This window comes from Brachycentrus maculatus, unplaced genomic scaffold (assembly GCF_059751285.1).
Source record: "Brachycentrus maculatus isolate JH-2025_06_01 unplaced genomic scaffold, ASM5975128v1 h1tg000004l, whole genome shotgun sequence".
NCBI lineage: Eukaryota > Metazoa > Arthropoda > Insecta > Trichoptera > Brachycentridae > Brachycentrus > Brachycentrus maculatus.
In genome coordinates, this window is record NW_028280759.1 from 3,819,519 (window position 1) to 3,841,509 (window position 21,991).

At 31.4% G+C, this 21,991-nt stretch overlaps 4 protein-coding genes across 4 annotated transcripts in view; 2 read left to right on the plus strand and 2 right to left on the minus strand.

The window, feature by feature from the left end:
* Window positions 1-1,937: 1,937 nt before the first annotated feature.
* Window positions 1,938-8,687, plus strand: tun (N-terminal glutamine amidase tungus). The gene is made up of 5 exons (XM_088277634.1): window positions 1,938-2,180; window positions 2,265-2,418; window positions 5,887-6,035; window positions 6,124-6,248; window positions 6,853-8,687. Exons 1-5 carry the CDS (start codon window positions 2,068-2,070, stop codon window positions 6,960-6,962), a joined length of 651 nt encoding a protein of 216 aa, XP_088133760.1. The 5' UTR covers window positions 1,938-2,067; the 3' UTR covers window positions 6,963-8,687.
* A 1,348-nt stretch (window positions 8,688-10,035) lies between these two features.
* LOC148313972 (methionine aminopeptidase 1D, mitochondrial) lies at window positions 10,036-12,755 on the minus strand. The gene is made up of 6 exons (XM_088277622.1): window positions 12,564-12,755; window positions 12,265-12,478; window positions 11,943-12,134; window positions 11,569-11,676; window positions 11,155-11,308; window positions 10,036-10,936 (listed from the first exon to the last, which is right to left on the minus strand). Exons 1-6 carry the CDS (start codon window positions 12,605-12,607, stop codon window positions 10,743-10,745), a joined length of 906 nt encoding a protein of 301 aa, XP_088133748.1. The 5' UTR covers window positions 12,608-12,755; the 3' UTR covers window positions 10,036-10,742.
* Window positions 12,756-12,848: 93 nt separating this feature from the next.
* On the plus strand, window positions 12,849-19,004 carry Cdc2rk (cyclin-dependent kinase 10). The gene is made up of 8 exons (XM_088277611.1): window positions 12,849-12,960; window positions 13,038-13,156; window positions 13,878-13,950; window positions 14,577-14,751; window positions 15,504-15,706; window positions 16,895-17,122; window positions 17,852-18,070; window positions 18,650-19,004. The coding sequence occupies exons 1-8, from the start codon at window positions 12,942-12,944 to the stop codon at window positions 18,841-18,843; spliced, it is 1,230 nt and encodes a 409-aa protein (XP_088133737.1). The 5' UTR covers window positions 12,849-12,941; the 3' UTR covers window positions 18,844-19,004.
* A 1,089-nt stretch (window positions 19,005-20,093) lies between these two features.
* conu (Rho GTPase-activating protein conundrum) overlaps window positions 20,094-21,991 on the minus strand; it is a 59,149-nt gene continuing 57,251 nt past the window's right edge. Inside the window, exon 12 of the mRNA XM_088277644.1 lies at window positions 20,094-21,645. Coding sequence (XP_088133770.1) covers window positions 21,462-21,645 — 184 coding nt within the window. The 3' untranslated portion in view covers window positions 20,094-21,461. The remainder of the gene's footprint in view (window positions 21,646-21,991) is intronic.

Here is a 21,991-nt window from a genome sequence, read left to right on the forward strand (position 1 = left end):
TCATCAAACCATAGAAAGAAAATATAAAACCCAAAGATTATTTACTAGTAATAAAGCCCTTTACCTACTTGTAGAAATCGATATTCCTCCCAAGTGAAAATACCCCTTTCCGATTTTAACAAAGTTTTTTAATAAAAAATAAAAACTCCAATTTGCGGTATGGCTAGAATCTGAATCCTTCTTTTATCATCATTTTGCTCCATATGATTTATTTACCGTAAATACGCTTGCGGTGACAACATATTAAAAATGGAAAGTCCTATATATTTAAGAGTTGTACTTCGATTTGACTGTAAACTCTTATAGGATGTAGATGATGTGGTTGAAGGCCTTCAGAGTTAAGGATATTACTTCTATATGGGAAAGTAAATGGAGGAGGGAAAAAGGGTTCTGTTCATTGAGAAGAGGAAAAGGAAAATAACATCATTGGCAAGAATGCTCTAAGCTGTATATTCGTATTCGTAGAAGTTCGTGTAAATTCTACATACAATTCACAACGAATTTGTACAAGCCTATTGAATAAAGTATAAAAAATGACACCATTGAAACGCAGATTCTTTTACCGATTCGAGTATCACGTTTCCATTTTACGCCGGTAGGCGTAGGTTACGGAAAGCCTAGAAAGTGACAGGTAGTGCTGGGAAATTATTCTACTATTTTGTAGTTAACTTTCTGAGTGAATTAAAAAATTATACAAAAAACGCAAGCCTTATACATAACCATCGCATTACGTTTTTTGACAAACAATCATTGCAATACAATAATTATCATCGCATTTTTTTAAATGGCGTTGGTAAAGATAAAAAATGCTTAGTTTTTATGCTCTATTTTAGCAAAAAGTAAAATTTACTGGTTGAAATGGATTTGTTGACACAATTTATCATATGTATCAGCTGTCCAAACTTAAAACACAGTAAGGGACTTTTTTTTGTAATACGTTTTTTTGCATTTTTGGACTAAGTAAAATCTACTTAGTCCAAAAATGCAGAAAAAACGTACTACAAAAAATGTCCCTTACTGTGTTTTGAGTTTGGACAGCCGATATGTGTCAAATGTTTCATACCGTTTTCTTTAACAATTTTTAAAAATTATTTGTCAGTAAAATATAAACGCGCCTGTGAATATATACCAAGGCACGTATGTATTTTTATAATTACAATATATTGCAATCAAAATATTTTTATAAAATATAAAAAATATAAAAATTTTTTTTGGGAGATAATTCAGCCGATTATTCGGGTGTAATATTGGCTATAAAATTTATATACTGCGCGAGCCTCTATTCTGTAGCACTTTTTAATCCAGATTATTTTTTCAAAATATTATTAAAGATCTATAATTTTCGTTGTGCGGCAAGGGCCCTTTGATTACTATGGATAAGCATGATAACCAATGTACGTTAATGTATGTTAATGTACGTACGGAAAGACCAATAAAGACTTATTTATTTTCATTAGAATTTTGCGCGAGTCCGTATTACTATTTTAATTGAAATTTAACGAGTTTAAAACTTAATAAACTACTTCATATATTAAGTATCTTATTATATAAATACCTACTTTATCTAATACTTATAAATATATAAACTTGTAAAATGTGCCCTCGGGGCGGAAAAATTCAGTGAGGGCACATTACCGTAATCTATAATTTATAACTACGTGTATGATGATAGTAAATAAATAAATATTTAATAAAAAAATCAGCACATATCTGATAAAACAAAATGTAGTTTACGTAATGTTACCCTGGATTGGTACCTGAAGCGGAGGGCTGATCACCTTTCCTTGATGTGTTAACGATCAAGATAACACTGCGTTTATATAATGCAGTGTCCTATGCACCATCGGGTATAGATGAGGGTTTGAAGAAGAAGAAGTTAACGTACATAGCCAGTGTAGTACAACGTACGTACTACATTGTACGGACTACAAAATGCGGCTATTGCTTGCGGCGAGGCGAGTACGGCAGCGTGAGCCGTAAAATAGAAAACACAAATCACACAAATCGGGCAAAATCGTGTATCTTTGCATAAATCGATTTTGAGGGGAAACAAAGAGTAATGTCAACATGTCTCTAAATACGCAAACGAGACCTTCCAACGAAAATATACAGAAATCTGATAGAGTTATGAAACCTTTATTTCCTAAACAAACCGATTGTTCTTACGTATCATGTTACTGGTATGTGCAAATATTTTAAATTTATATTTGTATATCTTGCGGCAAACCGTCATATGTTGAGTATACTGTTTTATTTATTTACAGTGAGGAAAATGTATGGAAATTGTGTCAAGATGTAAATGGACGAGTTCCCGAGGAATTGGAACGATGTTTTGTTGTTTTCATTTCTAACCCATGCAAAACTGTTCCTTTGTGGCGACAGCGAGCTGGCAGGGAAGAAGACCGCCTAGTGTTTTGGGTATGAATTTAATTGATACTATTTAATTTGGAATATATCGTATTAATTTAAACCTTAATCGAAAAAGGTGTTTGCAAATTTTGTATACTTTCAGAGGTTTTTTTGCACTGCGTCTCGACCGTATTATGTATAATATTCATGCTATTCCGGATATTAATGGTAAATAGAAAAGACCCTTAACTATTCGTGACCATGTTACTGGGATATTCCAATTTTTTGTTGTTGTTTAAGTGTTAATGTATAAGTGTAATAACAATCAATAATGTTATTACACTTATATAAATATAAAGGTTTTTTTAAAACATTTTTTATCTTTATCGCCTCTCGAAAATCCATAATCTACACGATGATTGAACTCAGGTACATACAGTGACAAAATGTATCTGTTTCTTATTTTGTGTCTAATAAAGATAATGTTGTTAAAAAAATATATTATTATTACAATTTATTCTAAGACATGCTTATCATAACTTTAAAAAAGTAGTTAATATATCACTCACTCCTTTCAACAACGTCATAAGTATATCAAAAAACTTGATTTTTCAGGAGATTATTTTTAAAGTTTAAAGATACAATAAAATGAATTTTTATTGTATCATGCATGCAATATGCATTTTCTTATTCGTTTTACTAGTTCACTAATGTGACTGGTATTTCAAGTGTTACATTATTACACCTAGGTATTTTATTTCTTGTTTTGGACGTAAAACAGAACATAAGTTTTTACAATATGAATCCCTGCAGTCACTATTGTGAATTGTAATTTTTATATTTGTATTTTGAGTTTATGTATACAAAAAGGGATAAAGAATGTTTTATCTGTATTTAGAGATAATAGATTATTGTCAAACCAGTACTTTAGGATCTTCATGTCCTTATTTGCGCGATCATTGACGGTATTCCAGTTGGGTCCGTTTATAACTATTAACGTATTAAAAATAAATATCAAGCCACTTATTGAACTTTTTACTGTGCAACAGATCTTTTTAGGCAAATCCTGAATGTTCTTTCTCCATTTGAAAAATATTAAGAATATTCAAACAAATAATTAAACAACACCTTTTCTTCAAAATGCAAAAACAACACTTTCTGCCCTGTAGCATATAAATATTAAGTTAAAAATAACAGCTTTTGCTGGGATATAGTACATTTTCTGGGCATTCCGAAAACATGGATAACTGAAAATTGTAAATTTTTTATATATGACGTTGTTGAAAGGAGTGAGTGATATTATAAATGCAAGCAAAAGTTTTGGTAATGAAAACCGGGCTTTTTTATTGTTAAATTTATTCCAGAATAACAAAATATAACCTTAATTGTTTACAGTTGTAAAAAAGTTATTACTTTTATTTATTTCTGCAACCTAGATATTAATAACCCATACGATTATTGCATATAAAACCATTATAAAGATAACTTCAATATATTGCCTAGTTTTATTATTCATGTTAAAAATCTGTACCATCATTTTTAATAACTAGTCCAAATTTAGATTTTTCACTCTAATATTTATTCAATATTACCCTGGACTGGACTCTGAAGCGGAGGGCTGATCACCTTTCCTACATGTGTTAACGATCAAGATATTGTAGTGCGTGTATATTGGGGTGCGGATGAGGGTTTTAATGAATGAATAAATAGTCCAAAAGTTGTCCATTTTTAGATCTTTGTAACAGTACCTTAAAAATATTTACTAGATATTTTTTTTAATGATATTACATTCAGAACCTTAGTTGAGGCTTAAAACTATAATAATAAAACCCTTATCCGCACCCCAATGGTGCATAGGGCACTGCGTCATATAAACGCAGTGTTATCTTGATCGTTTACACATGAAGGAAAGGTGATCAGCCCTTCGCTTCAGGTACCAGTCCAGGGTATATTGAATAAATATGACAGAAAAAATCACTTATATTTATTTTACCCCCCTTGGGAATCGAACCCGGGACCTCCAGAACGGTAGCCGAGCGTGCTGACCATTACACTACGGAGGCGGACGAATTTTTTTTATTTTTTATATTTTTTTATTTTTAAAACTATAGATTTGTTAAATATAAAACAATTAATTCAACAAATAGTATTGATAATCTGTCTGCATATTGGTTAATAAATAATTCATATAAAATTACCACATTGTTAGAGAAGGTTAGCGCAGATTTAAAAAAAAATCATATAGTCCTGTGTACCACACCTACACAGTTTATGTGACCAGCCCTTGCATGTTACATGCAACTTACTCATTAAAATTTATCTAGACAATTAACCTACATAAATTTTCATTTTGCTCATATGTACTTTTTATAATTTGTTAAGCCGAGATATTTTCACTGGCTCAAAACCACAGGGGTATTATGTGACAAATAGAAAAAAAGGAATTGTATAAGTATGCGATAGTAAAAGTTTGAATTTTAACTATAAACCTGACATTTCAGCCTGAAAGTTAATGACACGCATGCTGCCTACTGATAATTGTCACAAATATTTTTTAATACAATACAAAAATGTTTTTTGGAAAAACCAAAATATCATTTAAACCCCTATGGTTTTAAGTCCATCATTTGCAATATGAAAACAAGGCTGAATATATTATAACAGTTTAGTGTTTAGGAAAGAGATTTTGTCATGTTTAGTTTTATATTCTTTTAGTAATGTAATTTATATGCATATAATGTTAAACACCCCCCTTGTTAGACAGGCACTAGACAAATTAGTAAATAATAGTACATAGTCGAAAAAACATTTTTTTTCTAACCCTTACCCACGCCCAATGCATAGATAGGGCACTGCATCAAATTGATGCAATGTGAAGTTGATAGTTAATTATATGAAGGCAAGGTGATTGGTCTTACGTTTAAAATATTTATTTTACATTAACATATTGCGTTATGTATCAAAATTTATAGACATTTCGAGATGAAGAAGTTTGCTTGCCAAGGAATATGAAAGTTTAGACATTTACAGGGCTTTCAGCCTGTCACTGTGTAACCTTTACCATTATGCTATTATTGAGCATCCATATTTTATTTTGATTTGATTTGAATTCCTAGATTTTCTTATTCCCTTTGTCTCTGTTGATATATCTATGTAATACCTTGATAATTATACTTGAAGACTAAATCCCGTATTTGTGTACAAATATTTGCAAACACAAAAATACTGGATTATGTATGCATTTTGTTCTGTATACTTCTGCAAAATATTTTACGTAAGGTATTTCTACCCGTTCGGTCAATTGATGCTTGAGGACGAGAAGGGTATTTTTACCTTCTGCGCCTCATTTCAAACTCCTAAAATATTTTATATTTTTATATGAATAGTATGTACCAATCTCTTTGTTAAAGTCTTAACTATATATACATACGTATTTATCAAATCCTGTAGCTAGGCGTAAAAAACACCCGTCCGAAATGAGTTAATTGTTATTTTTTTTAAGTCTGTTTTAAAAATTTCTTTTGTTTACCATTTCAGGATTACCATGTAATATTCATGTATTGCTGGGATAAAAAAACATGCCTTGTGTACGATTTAGACTCAGAGCTGCCTTTTCCTACATTTTTCCACAAATATGTTACTGAAACTTTCCGGACTGACCACGTAGTGAACTCTGACTATTATAGGTAATTCATTATTCTTTCTGTTTTAAAATGCGTACGTTATTTAGATTAAAGATTGTTCATTATAAATTTAACTTTGTAATTGTAACAGATACTTCCGAGTGGTTCCTGCAGTAGAATTTTTCCAAAACTTTGCTTCTGATCGTCGTCACATGAAGAGGCCTGACGGATCTTGGATTAAACCTCCTCCACCATACCCGGCCATTAGCACTTTGGGTAAGATTTCGAATATATCTTGATCGAGACTCATTTTACATATACGCAGTGCTGTGGTCCGGAATATACACCATTCATTCTCTGCTTTATTTGCAGAAATTAACATATCTTGGCAGCAAAAAGCCAACTAATGATTGGTACAGAAATAATGAATGTTTTTATCAAAATATGCATTTATTCTATTAGTTTAAATTAGTTTTTAATGAATGTTTTACTTTAATTAACATTTTCAAACACTGTATGATGCGGAATGCATCGAAACATGTGTCACAGTAGATTTTAAGAAATAGTTGTATTTACTAAGTAAAACATTAATTAAAAATGATAGATCTTACCACAAAGTGACTGCCGAATCAATTTATAAAAGTATAAATTAGGTTGGTTATTAAGGTAAGTCTTTAAAGAAGGTGATGGTAAATAAAGTATGTATTAAGATATCAATAAAAATCTTAATAATCATGTTTTTAATAAAACTTTTTTTCTCTGCCACAAATTGCTAATATTCTTCTCTGTCTTCCTTCTGACCCTTTTGGAAATAAGTACATCAGAAGTTAGTGTGTAATATTTTTTCAAATAAAAATACTGATTTGAATTTGTTTAATAGTGAGCAGTCACAACTTAGATGAATACACAAACATGGACCCTGCAGTTGGACCTGGCCAAGTTTTCAGTCTCACACAATTTGTGCAACAGTTTTTCAAGATGAATAAGTAGTATTGGGTCTACTTAGATAGGTTATGCTTTACTTTCTATTCTTACTTTTCTTCTCTTGCTATTGCATACTGGAAATTTTTATTTCAAATTGAAATGTAAATTAATTTGCACGGCCTACTAAAAGTGTGACAATGTGTCGATTCGGGGAGCACTACCTACAATACACGGGTTTCCTATGACTTTATATTCACTTAGTTAACTTCTCCAGTTTACTGGATTTTATTAAATTTTTATAATATTATACATATTAGAATCTTCTATTGAAGATTATATATTTACTCTAATTCTTCTCCATTATCTTAATTCTTGTACCTTCCTTAAAATATATACTTACGGTTAATAATTTATTATTCTCTTCCTAATGATTCTATCTTGTTGTTATTAAAGAGTTTTCATAAGTGTTTTAATAAATGTTTACTGCGTAATGTGTTTTTGGAAAAAAATCCATTAAATATTTTATAAACTCTCGTATTAAGTAACCACAAGAATTTATTTGTCGAGTGATAGCTCGATAAAACATTATTATAGGTAAGGTAATATTCTAGTCCATAAAACTCTTGCACGAGATGACTTATGACTGTTTGTATGTGGCGTAACTAAATTAAATGGTTACTTCGGTGTAAACCAGAATATTTCCTATTCTCTTTTATGATATGCGAATCGTTTATCATATTCGGTCTGTAAAATCTCAGATATGTATTCCAATCAGAGAAGTGGCTGAAGTTAGCCGAATGTTTCATGACGTCTATAACATGAATAAACAGAGGTTTTTATAAACATACCATGCGAGTTGGTTACGTCACCACCATTTGTATTTTAAAATATATCATATTATCGTTAGACGTTGGCACCAAATACTATAAATTAAAAAAAATATTTTTATAATCAACATTTGAAAATAATTAATTAGCAGGGTTGGGGCAAATTATTTGAATATATTGTCAAGATAAAATGGTTGGAGTAAGTTTTGACCGTCACGTTTCGCGGCCCAAAATTAATTGTTGGTTTTGCTCACGTGGGATATAAAATATATTATATGGATGTAATTTCAATGCACCTTTCTTAATATTTTAAGAAATTATGTATAAAAAAGTACCTTAAGATCAATGTTAATACAATGGATTGTTTTTAAATTAAATTTTTATTTGTTATATTTTGTATATCATGACATCTATTGCAAAATTGCTTATCAGAATATTTTCAAAAAGCGAAAAATACATCTCGTAATAAAAAAAATAAAAAAAGAAGTAGCAAATAACAGTTTACAATAATAATTAATAAGTAGAAAAAATGTCAAGCTTGCTAAAGCTCTTGGTCTTCCATTTAGTTTTTATACATGATTGCATTCAAAAGTAAAATTTAAATTCCATAACTTATTCCGATGAGCGTGTTTGCTGTGGATGTGACGATAATAACATGTTAAATCTTGTACTTGTAAATAAATTATAAGATTTGTCAGCAAAATGATATGTAAACTTTTACATATCATAGGTCAGTGTACATTACTGCCAATCTACATTTTGGGTAAAAATCATATTTTATAAAAATAAAATTTGCTTTTTCCTTTTAATTAATTTGACTAGCGGCCGGGTTTTGTCATTACTGACATCAAATCAGTAGGATAATGTTGGTAATGACAAAACACAGCTGCTGGTAAAATTATTTGAGTGGAAGCTATGTATCTGGTATTTCATTATTTAAATAAAATGTAGTTCAACAAAAAAATCTCGTAGAATATTTAAGTTTATATTTTCACTGCGGTGTGTCCTCAGGGACATAAGAGGTAAGCCTCTTATTGATGTCTAGGCATCATACAACACATGTATCTGGTATTTCATTATTTAAATAAAATGTAGTTCAACAAAAAAATCTCGTACAATATGTATTTAAGTTTATATTTTCATTGCGGTGTGTCCTCAGGGACATAAGAGGTAAGCCTCTTATTGATGTCTAGGCATCATACAACACACGCAGGACCAATTGAACTTATAATTCAAATAAAATGTAATTAAAAAAATAGCACATGTACAATCAATCTAGGTAGCGTTGAATAAAAATTAAACATTGTATTTTATTTGGCCATTTTTATCTTCGTAATAACTATAAAAACGTAATAGCATTACAAACTATTGAAAATGTAAAGGACGGAAATATAACGAAAAATACCAGGGCCCTCTAAGTGAGAGCACTAATGTTCCCCATATTTTTGTATGGCGTGGAAACATGAACCATTAAGGAGAGAATAGCAGATAAGACACATTAGATTTGCGGTGCTTTAGAAGGATACCGGGTGCATTATGGACTGAACATCGCACAAACGCCTCCATCATAGAGGAACTCAGGAATATGGAAAGATTGTTGTCTGTTGTAAACTGTAGAATTCTCTGGTACCATGGACATGTGGCACTGAGAAGAATCTATGGAATGACAGCACAGAGTTGCAGGTTCCAGATTACGTGGCCGCTTCCTAATTCGCTGAACAGAGCAGTTAAAAAGGCTAACGGTGGCAGATGGCGTGAAATACGTGCCACGTGGCCAAATGTTTGATCACAGCCACTCTAGGAAGATGGAACAATTAAGACAACAAAAAAACCTACTTTTATCAATGCGATCTCCTAATCATTTTTTATAAATAAGACGTTTTCTGGAAAATAATAATTTTGTAAATAGGCAGAAATGTATTCTAACTGACGATATGATTTTTAATTGTCTGTGTGTGTTTTTGAATCTTGTAAAATTTAAATATTTGTATATTTATACATATAGCAAATGTATGTATTATTAATGTGTGCTTTCACACTTCAAATTTCAATGTACCACGTGGTAAAATACAAACCACAACTTATTATTGTTGTTCCTGTAGTTAAAAAAATAAACTCCCGATTTTTATTTGAATGAGATTCCTTGACATTACCGAGGATCAAAATTATAAAAACGGTTCCTTAACTACATATTTAGTTGTTACATTATGAGTAACGTAAATATTAATTACGTAAGAAGAATTCCAAATATTGAATTTTAATGTTGATTATAAAAATAGTAATAAAAAAAACAATCCACAATCCCAGCATTATCAGTAAAGATAAGAAGATTTTAATATATCACCAATAAATTATATTAAATTTTATTTATAATAAAATACAGATTTGCTTTATTGCCTTGTCAGGAGTTTTTAAATATTTGACTGATATACAATGAGTGATATAAGAATGTGCTTGTGCTTTTAATGTATCAAGTAACATTTGTTTTATTTAAGAATTTTAATATGGCAAATAAATCTAATAAAATCACTGACTTCTATTATTTTCCAATCCTCTCGATTTGCATATGCATTATTCCCGATTGCTACTGTTATGTACTTTGTAAGGTTTTGAGAATTCAACGATTTGAATTCTATTGAGAGTGGACACACTGCGAACGACAGCAAGGCACACCGCAGAGTGCGCATTTTTGTTGCAAGTAAAATATCCCTATTGGAAAAGTCACAGATGACTATATGTTTACTAATGCACTGGATACCAGCTTTATGATTTATGTATGTATCTAAATTTTACACATTATGAAGAACCATTCACGAAATTTATATTCGGATTTTGGTGTGTAGTTCTTATTGTTTTAAATGAATAATTAAGGATAAAAAAGTACAAGTACATTTGTACTTCAAAGCGTTTGATAAAATTTGATTTGATTTTTTGTCACTATAAATAATTTCCATAAATGAAACACATGCGTATATCTAACAAAGAAATTTTTTAATAAATACAATTTCATATAACATATTTACAGGTCTGTTAAAATTTCACAACCATTTTCTGTCACACAAATGGTATGTTCTGCTTGTGCTGTTCTTGCATTGTCAGCTGTAACAGCTGTCCAGCCATCTTCCAGCAATTCAACCATTTCACCTCCCAAAGATAATACTGGTTCGATTGTGAATGTCATACCCGGTAACATTACACCTGGGTAAGTATTCCCTAAAAAATGGATATTGATTATAATTTTTAAAGTAACTGTGGGTCTAGTAATAAAGGTCAATGCTATAAGCATATGAGGTAATTTTATTTAATCTCCTAAATATGTACAAAGTGCAATAAAATAATTCATATATAAAGTACCTATTTCCAAGTAATATAATAAAATTAAATTTATTGTTATTTAACTGTGAAATACCAGGTTTAAAAGCGGAACTTACTTGTATGATATATATCTGGTGGCCCGTGAAAATACTCTCCTATTCCGTGACCAAGAAATGCAGGAATAACAGTTAGATCATGTTTAGAAGCGTGTTCGTGTATTGCGTAACCGATTTCTTTAAATGGTACACCTGGTCCACATTTCAATATGCCCTGAAATTTTAATCAAGCGGTATGTGAGAAGATTGAAAATAGCAAATATTTATCATTTGTTTAAAAAAAGGATGTATGAGGAGATGCATGAACGTGGAAGAGGCGAAGAATGTTTGCAAAGATAAAGTGGTGTGGCATTCAATTCTTTCTGCCTACCCCTGCAGAAGCAATGTGTACAAGGTACACAACACCGGGAAGGGAGGGTTAAAAGAAAATTAATTATTGTACATTATTATTATTTTAATATAAGAAATTTATACCTGTTTCAAGCATTGCTCGGTGATTTCAACTAAATATTTGGCTTGCTCATCTACCTCTCCAACTAAAAATGTTTTTGAACAATCTCCATGATAGTTATCGAGAAAAACCTGTTGAAAAGGATAAATTTATATGTGTACTTGAGTGCAACTGGACAAAATGACGTTAATATTTAATTTTTTAGATCAAACTCTCAAAAAGTAAAACGAGAGTTTTATGAGTGAATTAAATTAATGATTTTGAATATTTAAATAAGAAAATAGGTCTCAAATTACATCTCTCGTAAAATGAGCTTTCTGGTTAAACCTTTATTTGATCGTAATCTTAAGAGCGAAGGATGTAAAACACAATGAAATTATAAACACAAAGAGCTTACTGTAATATCAACATTTATAATATCACCGCTGGTTAAGGGTCTATCATCAGGAACCCCATGGCAAGCAACATTATTCACAGAAGTGCAGATGGACTTTGGAAAAGATTTGTAATTAAATGGTGAAGGATAAGCCCCATTCTTTATGCATTCTTCATGGACGAAAACATCAATAGAATCAGTCGTCACACCTTCCTGAAAATAAAGGGCTATACCATTGTTGGATGGGACAAACTGACAGCTGCAAAAAAAATCTAAAAATGAGATTTTTGACTTTACAAATTGGCGTTAATTTTGTATTCTTTGTTTGTTCGATTATACATACTTTTATAAACTCTCCGACATTTTTTAATATCAAACTAGCCAATTTACAACTTTTTTTCATCCCCTCGATTTGTTCGAGAGATTTGATTTCTGGTTCAAGTAAAATGGGGTGTACAATCCCCGTTTCATAATAGTATGGCTTTTTTATATTATCTGGTATACTTCTCGGTGGACTGATTTCTCCTGGCTCAATGATACAAAACTTTCCAAAATCTCTGCAAAATCATAACATAACATATTTATATTTTATTTTCATTCACTCGAGTGGGTGCGGAAGTATGTAACTAAAGGACATATTACTTTTTCCGCCGCCAAAACGACTTTAATAATGCAGTCACACGCATTTTAAATGAAAAAATGGATTTTAATGTTATTGTTATTATTATTTATACAATCAATTCATTAAATTACATAACCTAAAAATACCATATTATGACATTTACACTATTTGGGCTGTGTTCTAAAATCCAAAATGATTTTATGACCGTCTAGACGTCGACAAGTTTGGTAGAAATAGCGAACTCAGTCTGTGGATGTTTTTTCTATGACTTTGTCTATGCCTGTTTACTTCAAAATAAATAAAATATTCCTCTCGATTTCCTCGCTTGCGCTTGTTCGTATGCCGGGATAACCCGTCTATTGTTTATTATCAAGAATAATTCTATTGTATGATCAACGATGGAGATTATAACAAGAAGTACGTAAACTTACTTTATTTGGCTAAAAATTTATACACATGTTCTTGTACATTTTTTTTACATATTGTTTTTTTAGGCACCGATAAAATTAATCCAGCTAAAGATGAAAGCGATCCACAAGGTACTGCAGCGAGAAAAGGAGTCCTCATATCATTCCGCACCGGCAAGACAATCGAAATTCCTGAAAAAGATATAGTAAATATGTTTATTAGTATGCATTTCTACAGTAGCTGCCTAATCCGAGCATTGATTTGAAAAAAATACATTTTTTATATCCATTGGCATAAGAACTTATTATTTGAGATATCTAGGTTTGGTTCTGGTAAATTCAATTTACATTATTATGGTTATATACAGGCGTCTTGCTCTAGCTGGGTATATGCTTGACTCTCTAACTGGCATCTCAGGTTCGAATACCGCCAGTTACAAAATCAATCCAAGAAAGCCTTATTTTAATTGTTCTGGGTGTTGCGCTGTATTTTTATAAACTTACTTTCCCCCTCTCTTTTTTTTTCTACGAAACTCACCGATAACTCACACTCTTCCTTTAAAAAATGTGCATAAATAATTTAAAAATCATATTTTGATATCCTCTCTTCCCGGTAGATCATTGTGAGGGTAAAAACCTACTTTAGCAAGATAAAATTTTATTTTCTACTCTTAAATTAAGTAAATATTGGTATTTTGCTTCAAATTAAAAACACTGTTTTGCCTGCAACCGCACATGTTGTCAATAGTACTTACAGCTCTCAAAATATTTCTCCTCAAATTACCTACCTATTCAGGGAACCCATTCATAGTAGTAGTAGTTTAATGAATACTTACAATTTCTGCCGGGAAGAGCTCGATGTGCAAACAATTTTTTGTTATTGATTCTGCATATCCTATGAAATCATTTCACTGTATTTTCTTTCAGCTTGGTAGATGCAGATTTGTTGGAGAGTTTGAAAAATTGAATCGAATTGGAGAAGGTACATATGGAATCGTTTGTAAGTCCATCATTTATTTTATTTTAAAAATTAATCTCCCTTGCTAAGTAAATACACAATAATTACATCAATCACAAAAAATGGAATGTAAACTATATAATTAGTTCCTTATGTTTAAGGCCCTACAAATGTTAAATAGCAACTTAACTTTCTTTAAACCCAAGTAACATTTGATGTAATTGTTTTTTTTTTTAAAGATCATTTTCGTATTGAAAAATTTTTATAATATGGTTTTGAAAAGAAAAGAGTTATTGAAAGGTAAGGAGTTAAAAAAATTTTAACAGTATTTTTCCTATGTATATTCTAAAAAAAACAAAAAAAAATCCAATCATTCTTTAAATAATGGGGCGTGGAAAGACTATTACCTCTTCGGCAGTTGGCTGGTGAATGAGTTCTGTCTTTGCGAATATCCCCTTAACAAATGATAAAATACAGCTTTGTAGACATTTAATATCAAAGAAACAAAATAATGTTTAAATTAATGAATCATAAGGTAAGAGACATTAAAACTTTTTTTTTGGTAAAATTAGAATTCTTGGATTCTACAATACAAGTGCTATATTTTAACTTAGCAAGACGCAATAATCTGTAATAATTTTTTTTTTGTATGAATGTTTTTTTTGTAGATCGCGCCAAGGATAAAATTAACGGTAACATTGTAGCGCTGAAGAAAGTTAGGATGGAAGTTGAAAAGGATGGTCTTCCTTTAAGCGGTTTACGTGAAATTCAAGTTTTACTAGCTTGCAGACATGAAAATATTGTGCAGCTAAAGGAAGTACTAGTTGGACGGAGTCTTGAAAGGTAAAATCAATTGATCCATTTTTTTAAAATTATGCTTCAATCATGGTTAAATTTGCTAGATATTTCTGTTTCTTTGTGTTTGTCCATAGGGGTAGGGTCATGCTGTATGTTGTTAGCCTATCTAGTTGTTTTCACCCGCGCTGTAGAGTCTATTATGTGTCACACCCTGAATGGAAGAAATATACTGCAATTTGTGGTGTGGAATCTAATTATAAAATCGAATTAAATAACACCTCTTTACCAGTCATAACTAAACTAGTTTTTAGATTTGATCATGCGACGCTAATCAGTTTACAAACTTGCACACTGAATTTAGAGCACTTGATATATTTGATAATTTGACATCAAAAACTAAAGAAATACAAACTTAAAAGAATACCCATTAGGCACATCGTAGCTGCAATGCGTCCATTATGTCCATGTGCCGAAATCTAAAATATTTTTTATGTAAGTTTTTGCAAACTATTTTAGCTATATATAAAAATGACTTCTTCATTAAAATATTCTGATATTAAACTATAAATAAAACACTACTTCAATACAGTTTACATTCAAACCCGTAGATGGTAGCATCTGTAGCATCCGAATCTAGTCGTTAAAATATAATACGTCTGTAGCAAAAAAAAAGTGTTTTATTTATAATTTAATCATGCCTTACCACAAAGTCAATGGCGAAACAATAAATAACATATTCTGCCACTTTTTCTATCATCTTTACATTTACTGTTTATTTGAAACATTTTTTTTTTCAGTATATTTTTGTCAATGGAATATTGTGAGCAAGATTTGGCTTCCTTATTGGATAACATGGCGTCACCATTCACCGAGTCGCAGGTCAAGTGCTTGATGCTGCAAGTTCTCAAAGGATTGAAGTACTTGCACGCAAATTATATAGTTCACAGGGATCTTAAAGTGTCCAACTTATTGTTGACTGATAAAGGATGTGTTAAAATCGGTAAGTTATAAATATTGTCCATGGCCAATTTCAAACCCCGTGCAAACATAAAAATAATATAGTCAAGATATCACTGCATCAACGCAATCTAGTGCATGTACTTCCATTTGGATCAGGGTTAAAAGAAGATTGGGAATAAAAAACATTTTTCCAAATCAGTACAAAGCTGAAAAAGAAACAGTCCGCTTTTTTAGTTGGATATTGTTCCCATGGTTAGTGTCTGTAAGCTTCTGAATCTGATGTGTGTATATGATTCAACCTTAAAATAATACCTTCATTCCCTTTTTCAATAACACACCTTTCCAAGACCATAAAAAAAATCAAACATAAATATCTGTATTTTGAGTATGTCCAGATCTTTGTACACAAATACTGTACTTATCTCTCCAGAGATTGAGTATGTCCAAAACTTTGTACTTATCTTTCGAGAGATTGTTTTCAAGGGGCGATTTTTTGAAAGGAATGGGGAATTATACGTTACAACCTGATGGCGATCAGTTTAAGTTATGATTTGAACTTATGACAGGTATTAAGCCATGTAAATTTCTTGGTTAATATATACATAAGATATATGTATATATTAACCCATACCACTGCTGTATCGAGTGTGACTCGACATTGCATCTATTACGCCAACTCCCATGTTGGCTTTGGCTGCACTTTAATATGTCGCCATTTTAAAAATAATATAAATAAATAAATTAACAAACTTTACAATGTTCCTATACAGAACTATATAAGACCCTTTTATTAAATTTATTTTGTAAATTGATTAAGCAATTGGCTAGCAAAATATCAATAATAATCACGAAATTCAGATGGCTATTTTTTACGCCTGCGAGTCGCTGGTAACAGGATTTGATAATTATGCCCATATAGTTAAGACCTTTACAAAAATATTGGTTTATATTAATAAAAAAACATTGGATAGTTCCTTCTTTTCTGTCTTTGAAATGAGGCCGGCGCAGAAGGTAAAAATACCCTTCCCGTCATTAAGTATCAATGACCGAACAGGTAGAAATACCTTTCCCCTCCAAAGTGTGTTAAGGAGTGGTAAGGGTTCACAAAACTGTCACCTGGTATGTTAGGTAGAATTAATTTACACAGGGTTTGAAATCGGTCATGAAAATGTTATTTTTTATCACGATGATGACTACTAAATTGAGCACTTGTCGTGTTTGTCTTCAGCTGACTTTGGGTTGGCACGCTGGCTGGGACTGCCGGGGCGCGGCATGACGCCGCGCGTGGTGACCCTGTGGTACCGCGCGCCCGAGCTGCTGCTGCAGGCCTCGCAGCAGACCCCCGCCCTGGACATGTGGGCGGCCGGCTGCATCCTCGGGGAGCTGCTGGCACACAAGCCCCTTCTCCCCGGCCGCTCGGAAATTGCGCAACTCGAGCTTATAGTCGACCTGCTTGGTGAGTCCTGTTATAATTTATTATTCTTCTTTTTTCAATATTTGCTCCCTAGGTTGAGCATATGGCTAACACGAGACGTCTCATTAAATAATTAGAAGTTACAACATTTTAAGTGTGTCTAAAAACTTGTTCACTAATCTGGATTGTCTCCAATTAAAGAAGTTATTTTTCATATTATCAAACCAGTTATTTTTCACTTAAACCAGCCTATAACGGTCGTAAGCCCCGTAAATGCGCAGACTTCCATATTCTTCTTCATGATGAGAGATATCAAGAAATAATTAGAAGTGCTTAAATTGTCTTTATTTTGCTTGTACGAGTTTCATAATCCCCTTTATTCAAAATTATTGTCTTTTTGGTACAATGATTGAATCGCTATAAATAAATTTAAAAAAAGTGATATCACACGAAAATGGCGCTATATAAATTATCGAATAAATAAATACCTTATGAATACTCAATAACTTTACTATTATGTATTGTTTATCAAATACTCAATATTTGATATCTGAAATTATAAAACAGACATCATTATGTAAGAAAGTAGAAATTGGACTATGAAACTAGCGTTGCGGTTAGATTCCCTCAATTTATTTTTAACGTATTTCATGTATCCCCCTCTTCTACCCTTTCTTTCATCTGTAAACTTTCAATGCAAAAATTATATAAACATTGAGCATTTGAAGTTAGTATGAATTTTAAGTCTATTTTTAAAATATTGTTTTCCAGGTACTCCTTCAGACGCGATATGGCCAGAGTTTAGCTCCCTGCCGGCTCTGCAGAACTTCACGTTGAAGCAACAGCCGTACAATAACTTGAAGCAGAGATTCCCCTGGCTGTCTGCAGCCGGCTTGCGACTCCTCAACTTCCTCTTCATGTATGATCCAAACAAGCGAGCCACTGCGGAAGAATGCTTGCAGAGCTCCTACTTCAAGGAGCCTCCACTACGTAAGCAATATATTAAATATTCAACTTTCTGAGCATTTCGTACCCAATTTTGTTGAGCATCTGTAAATACTACCCACCTATTGTATACCTTTAGATTTTTATTATTTCAAATTACATATTAATAATGTAATAACAATTATACGTACATAATTTCTTGTTAATTTTGGTTGTGAAAGAATTAAAAGCTATTTCAAAATCGATGCTCGTTTTATCCGGTTAATGGATATAGGTGATACGAAAAATTCATAAAAAGCTTCAGAAAATAGAGATGATTTACGCCACATGTTTCTTCCTTATAATTATGTCGGTGTATGTATCTCCGTTGTTGTTTTTTAAATTTTTATGATAAATATCCAAGTTGATAGTTTCATTTAAAGTTGATTGATTAATAACCCATGAAGTTATACAATGACTTCTGTATGTAGTAAACCAGGAAGGTTTGTGAATGTAACCTTTGTTTTTGTACGAATGTCCAGACTTTTAACCCCCAGAATAACAAGCAATTTCTGTATTTTAACACCGTGAATTAATTTTTCAAGTCTTTCTATACATCGTAACTCATGTTGTGCTTTATTTTAGCTTGCGATCCCAAACTGATGCCCAGCTTTCCGCAACACCGCAACATGAAAGGACAGGCCAAAGCCGCTGCAAATCCACAGCCTTTGTCACTTTCCCTCGCTCCGGGAAGCACAGGGCCTACTGACCAAACCAGTAACCTCCCTTATATTTCTGACCTCTTGGGATCTCTAGTCAAGAAGAGGCGAATCGATTAGAAGAAAATATTTTTTTAAGACTTTGTGAGGATTGAGTGTTTGTGAACTTGAGAAAAATATGATTTAGTGTGTATGTTGTGTATAACGTATACATATGTTTTAAATAAGCACCTTAGGGTATGGATATATGACTATGTTTATTTTATAAATACGTAATACAATTAGTTGTTTTATTTCAATTACCTAAATATATATCCATCTTCAAACCCTCATCCGCAACCGATGGTGCATAAGGCACTGCATCATATAAACACAGTTTTTAACACATTAAGGAAAGGTGATCATAACCCCGCTTCAAGTACCAGGGTCATATTGAATAAATATTACAGTGAAAAAAATCACTCATGTTTATTTGGCCCCCCCTGGGAATCAAACTCGGGACCTCCAGTACGGTAGCCGAGTATGCTGACCATTACACTAAGGAGGCGGATATTAATATAAGTGATCCAATATAGAAAAAATTTAAGTGATCTACAACATTTTGAGTGTGTCCAAATACTTGTTACAAAATCTGGATTATCTCCAATTACAGGAGTTATTTTCATATTATTTTTTGACATTTCATCAAAGATGAAGAAGAATATGGAAGTTTGGGCATTTACGGGGCTGACGACCGTCATAGGCTGGTTTACATCTCACCAATAGATGTCTCTAGTGAAGTTCTAGTGATTCAAGAACAAGGTTTCTAAATTGGTTCATATATATAGAACTTCCAAAAATTTAAGTAGTGTGGTTGTCAATAATGGGTAGAATTGGTGAATGTTACACGTGTGTAAAGTGATCACTTAAACCAGCCTATGACGGTCGTCAGCCCTGTAAATGCCCAGACTTCCATATTCTTCTTCATCTTTGATGAAATGTCAAAAAATAATATAAGTGATCTATAGTAGAAAACCTGGAATTTTTATATTTGGAATAAGTCGAAATGGAGTTTGGAATTATGGACAGAAATAAGGAATCAATATGGGATTAGTTAAGTGGTTTTTATTTTTTTTTTATTTGAAAGTTAATATGGTAGAATGAAAAGAATGTTTTGTTTTTCTTCTTTAATTTCATATATTTATGCTTACAAGCTAAAGATACACACTTATATGGTAAACTTCACATTACTATCAGTCTTCTTTTTGTACAAGCAAATAAGTAAGAAAAGTTTGTTCAAAGAATTAAATAAAAATGCAGTACCTTTATAATGCCACAGAAAAGAAGATCATTAAAATATATGCCACATACCATTTATTTAATACAAAAACTGTCAAATGATGAAAATCGGAAACTGCTCGAGGATGTATACTTTTTAAAGCAAGTGGTAAGCTATTTTCAATTAGAGAAATATGTGCACAGAAAATTAGGACGCAGATTTGACCAGGATATTACTATTCTAAAATTATTGGTAATTGGTAAATAAAATTGTTTATAAAATACGGAAGAGAAAAATGGATTACATTATCAAGAGAAGTTAACCTACTGTAACATAATTTTGCAGTAAAATATATAGAAGCTACTTGTCATTACATTATTTCTTTGATATTGCTTTGGCTACTAGACCTATATTTATTCTTCGTATTATCGAGGAATATTTTATTGACATTCTCTAACATGCATAATAAATAACTATAAAAAGTATTGTGAGTCTATAAGATAATGAATCACATTGTTGGTAACTTATTTTATAAAGCGACTTAAGATATAATTTAATCAATTTACACACTATGTACATAAAGCTTACGATATAACCAAGGAAACATGCAGGTTTGAAGATTAATATTTTCATGATGTGCAACATTTGAGTACTATATAGTTGATTTAAACATGGAAGATAATGAATCCTATAATTTTTATACATAATGACAAATAACAAAAATTAAAAGCTAAAGTACACATAATTATAAATTAGTATAAAAAGGAAACCATAATTCTTTCTAACTGTAATTTTATTCATTTCAATTAAATACAAAAATTGTTTAATTTACTTCAAAAAGTTCAAATTATGTATCAATTGGGGACTGTAATGCAGGAATGGATTAACTGACCTGAGGCTTAATTCTGTATGCTCTTTTCAGTTCCAAACATGTATTGTAAATATAACAAGAAAAAATGTTCAAAACTTGGTGATTTCTTAATAATGAATTATACATATATTCAGCTATTTTGATAGACTCTTGCCATGGCATGGTAATGAAGTATCAAATATGAGAGCTGAACTTCAGAGGGTAAAATAATAAAAAAACTATTAAAAACAGTACGTGAAAAGTTTTGTCTTTTCATAAATTCACATTATATTATTATAAATTAAAACAAAAATAAGTATGTACAAACTAATTTTCTTCTAGTTAACTGACTGCATTTTTACCCTTTTCGTAAAAAAAGATAGCACAAAATTTACATTTATTTATATTGAAATAGAGCTTGATAAAATTGATGTGATACCTTAAAGCGTTAATTATTAAAGATAAATAAATATTATAATAACATAACAGTCTCCAAAATTCTAAAAATACAAAAAAAAATTAACAAACTAAATTGATGTATTATAAAGTTATGTATCTAAGAAATGCTACTGTTATTTATTACTTTTACTCTTAATATCCAAATGGCTTTTACAGTATGAACAAGACTTATCATAAGTTTCCAGAGTGGCCATTAGTACGCCGTACATTAGGCTTCCTGTCCAGCTGAGAAGCGAGTGTCGGAGGTACCAGCCACAGATTATCACAATGCCTCATGAGGGCCTCAGTAACGCGGCAATTGTTTGCAGCCATTTGCAGTTGGGATTCCAAACCGTCCGTCGGTCGAATCACCAAGCTGTAATTGTAAAACAATCTATAATTTGTATAATAAGTGATAGCGTTGACACACTTTGATAGGTATTTTTTATGCTGGCGACAGGAATTGATAATTATGAACATATAGTTAAGACCTTAACAAAGAGATTGGCACATAATATTCATATAAAAACATTAAATATATAATTCCTTCATTTCTGACTTGGAAATGAGGCCGGCGCAGAAGGTATAAATACCCTTCCTGTCTTTAAGCATCAATCGACCGAATGGGTAGAAATTTTTCCTTTCTTAGAAACCTTTCCCGTCCTTAGTGTGTTAAAATAAATTATTACTTACAAAAAAAAATTTATTCCAAAATTATAGTG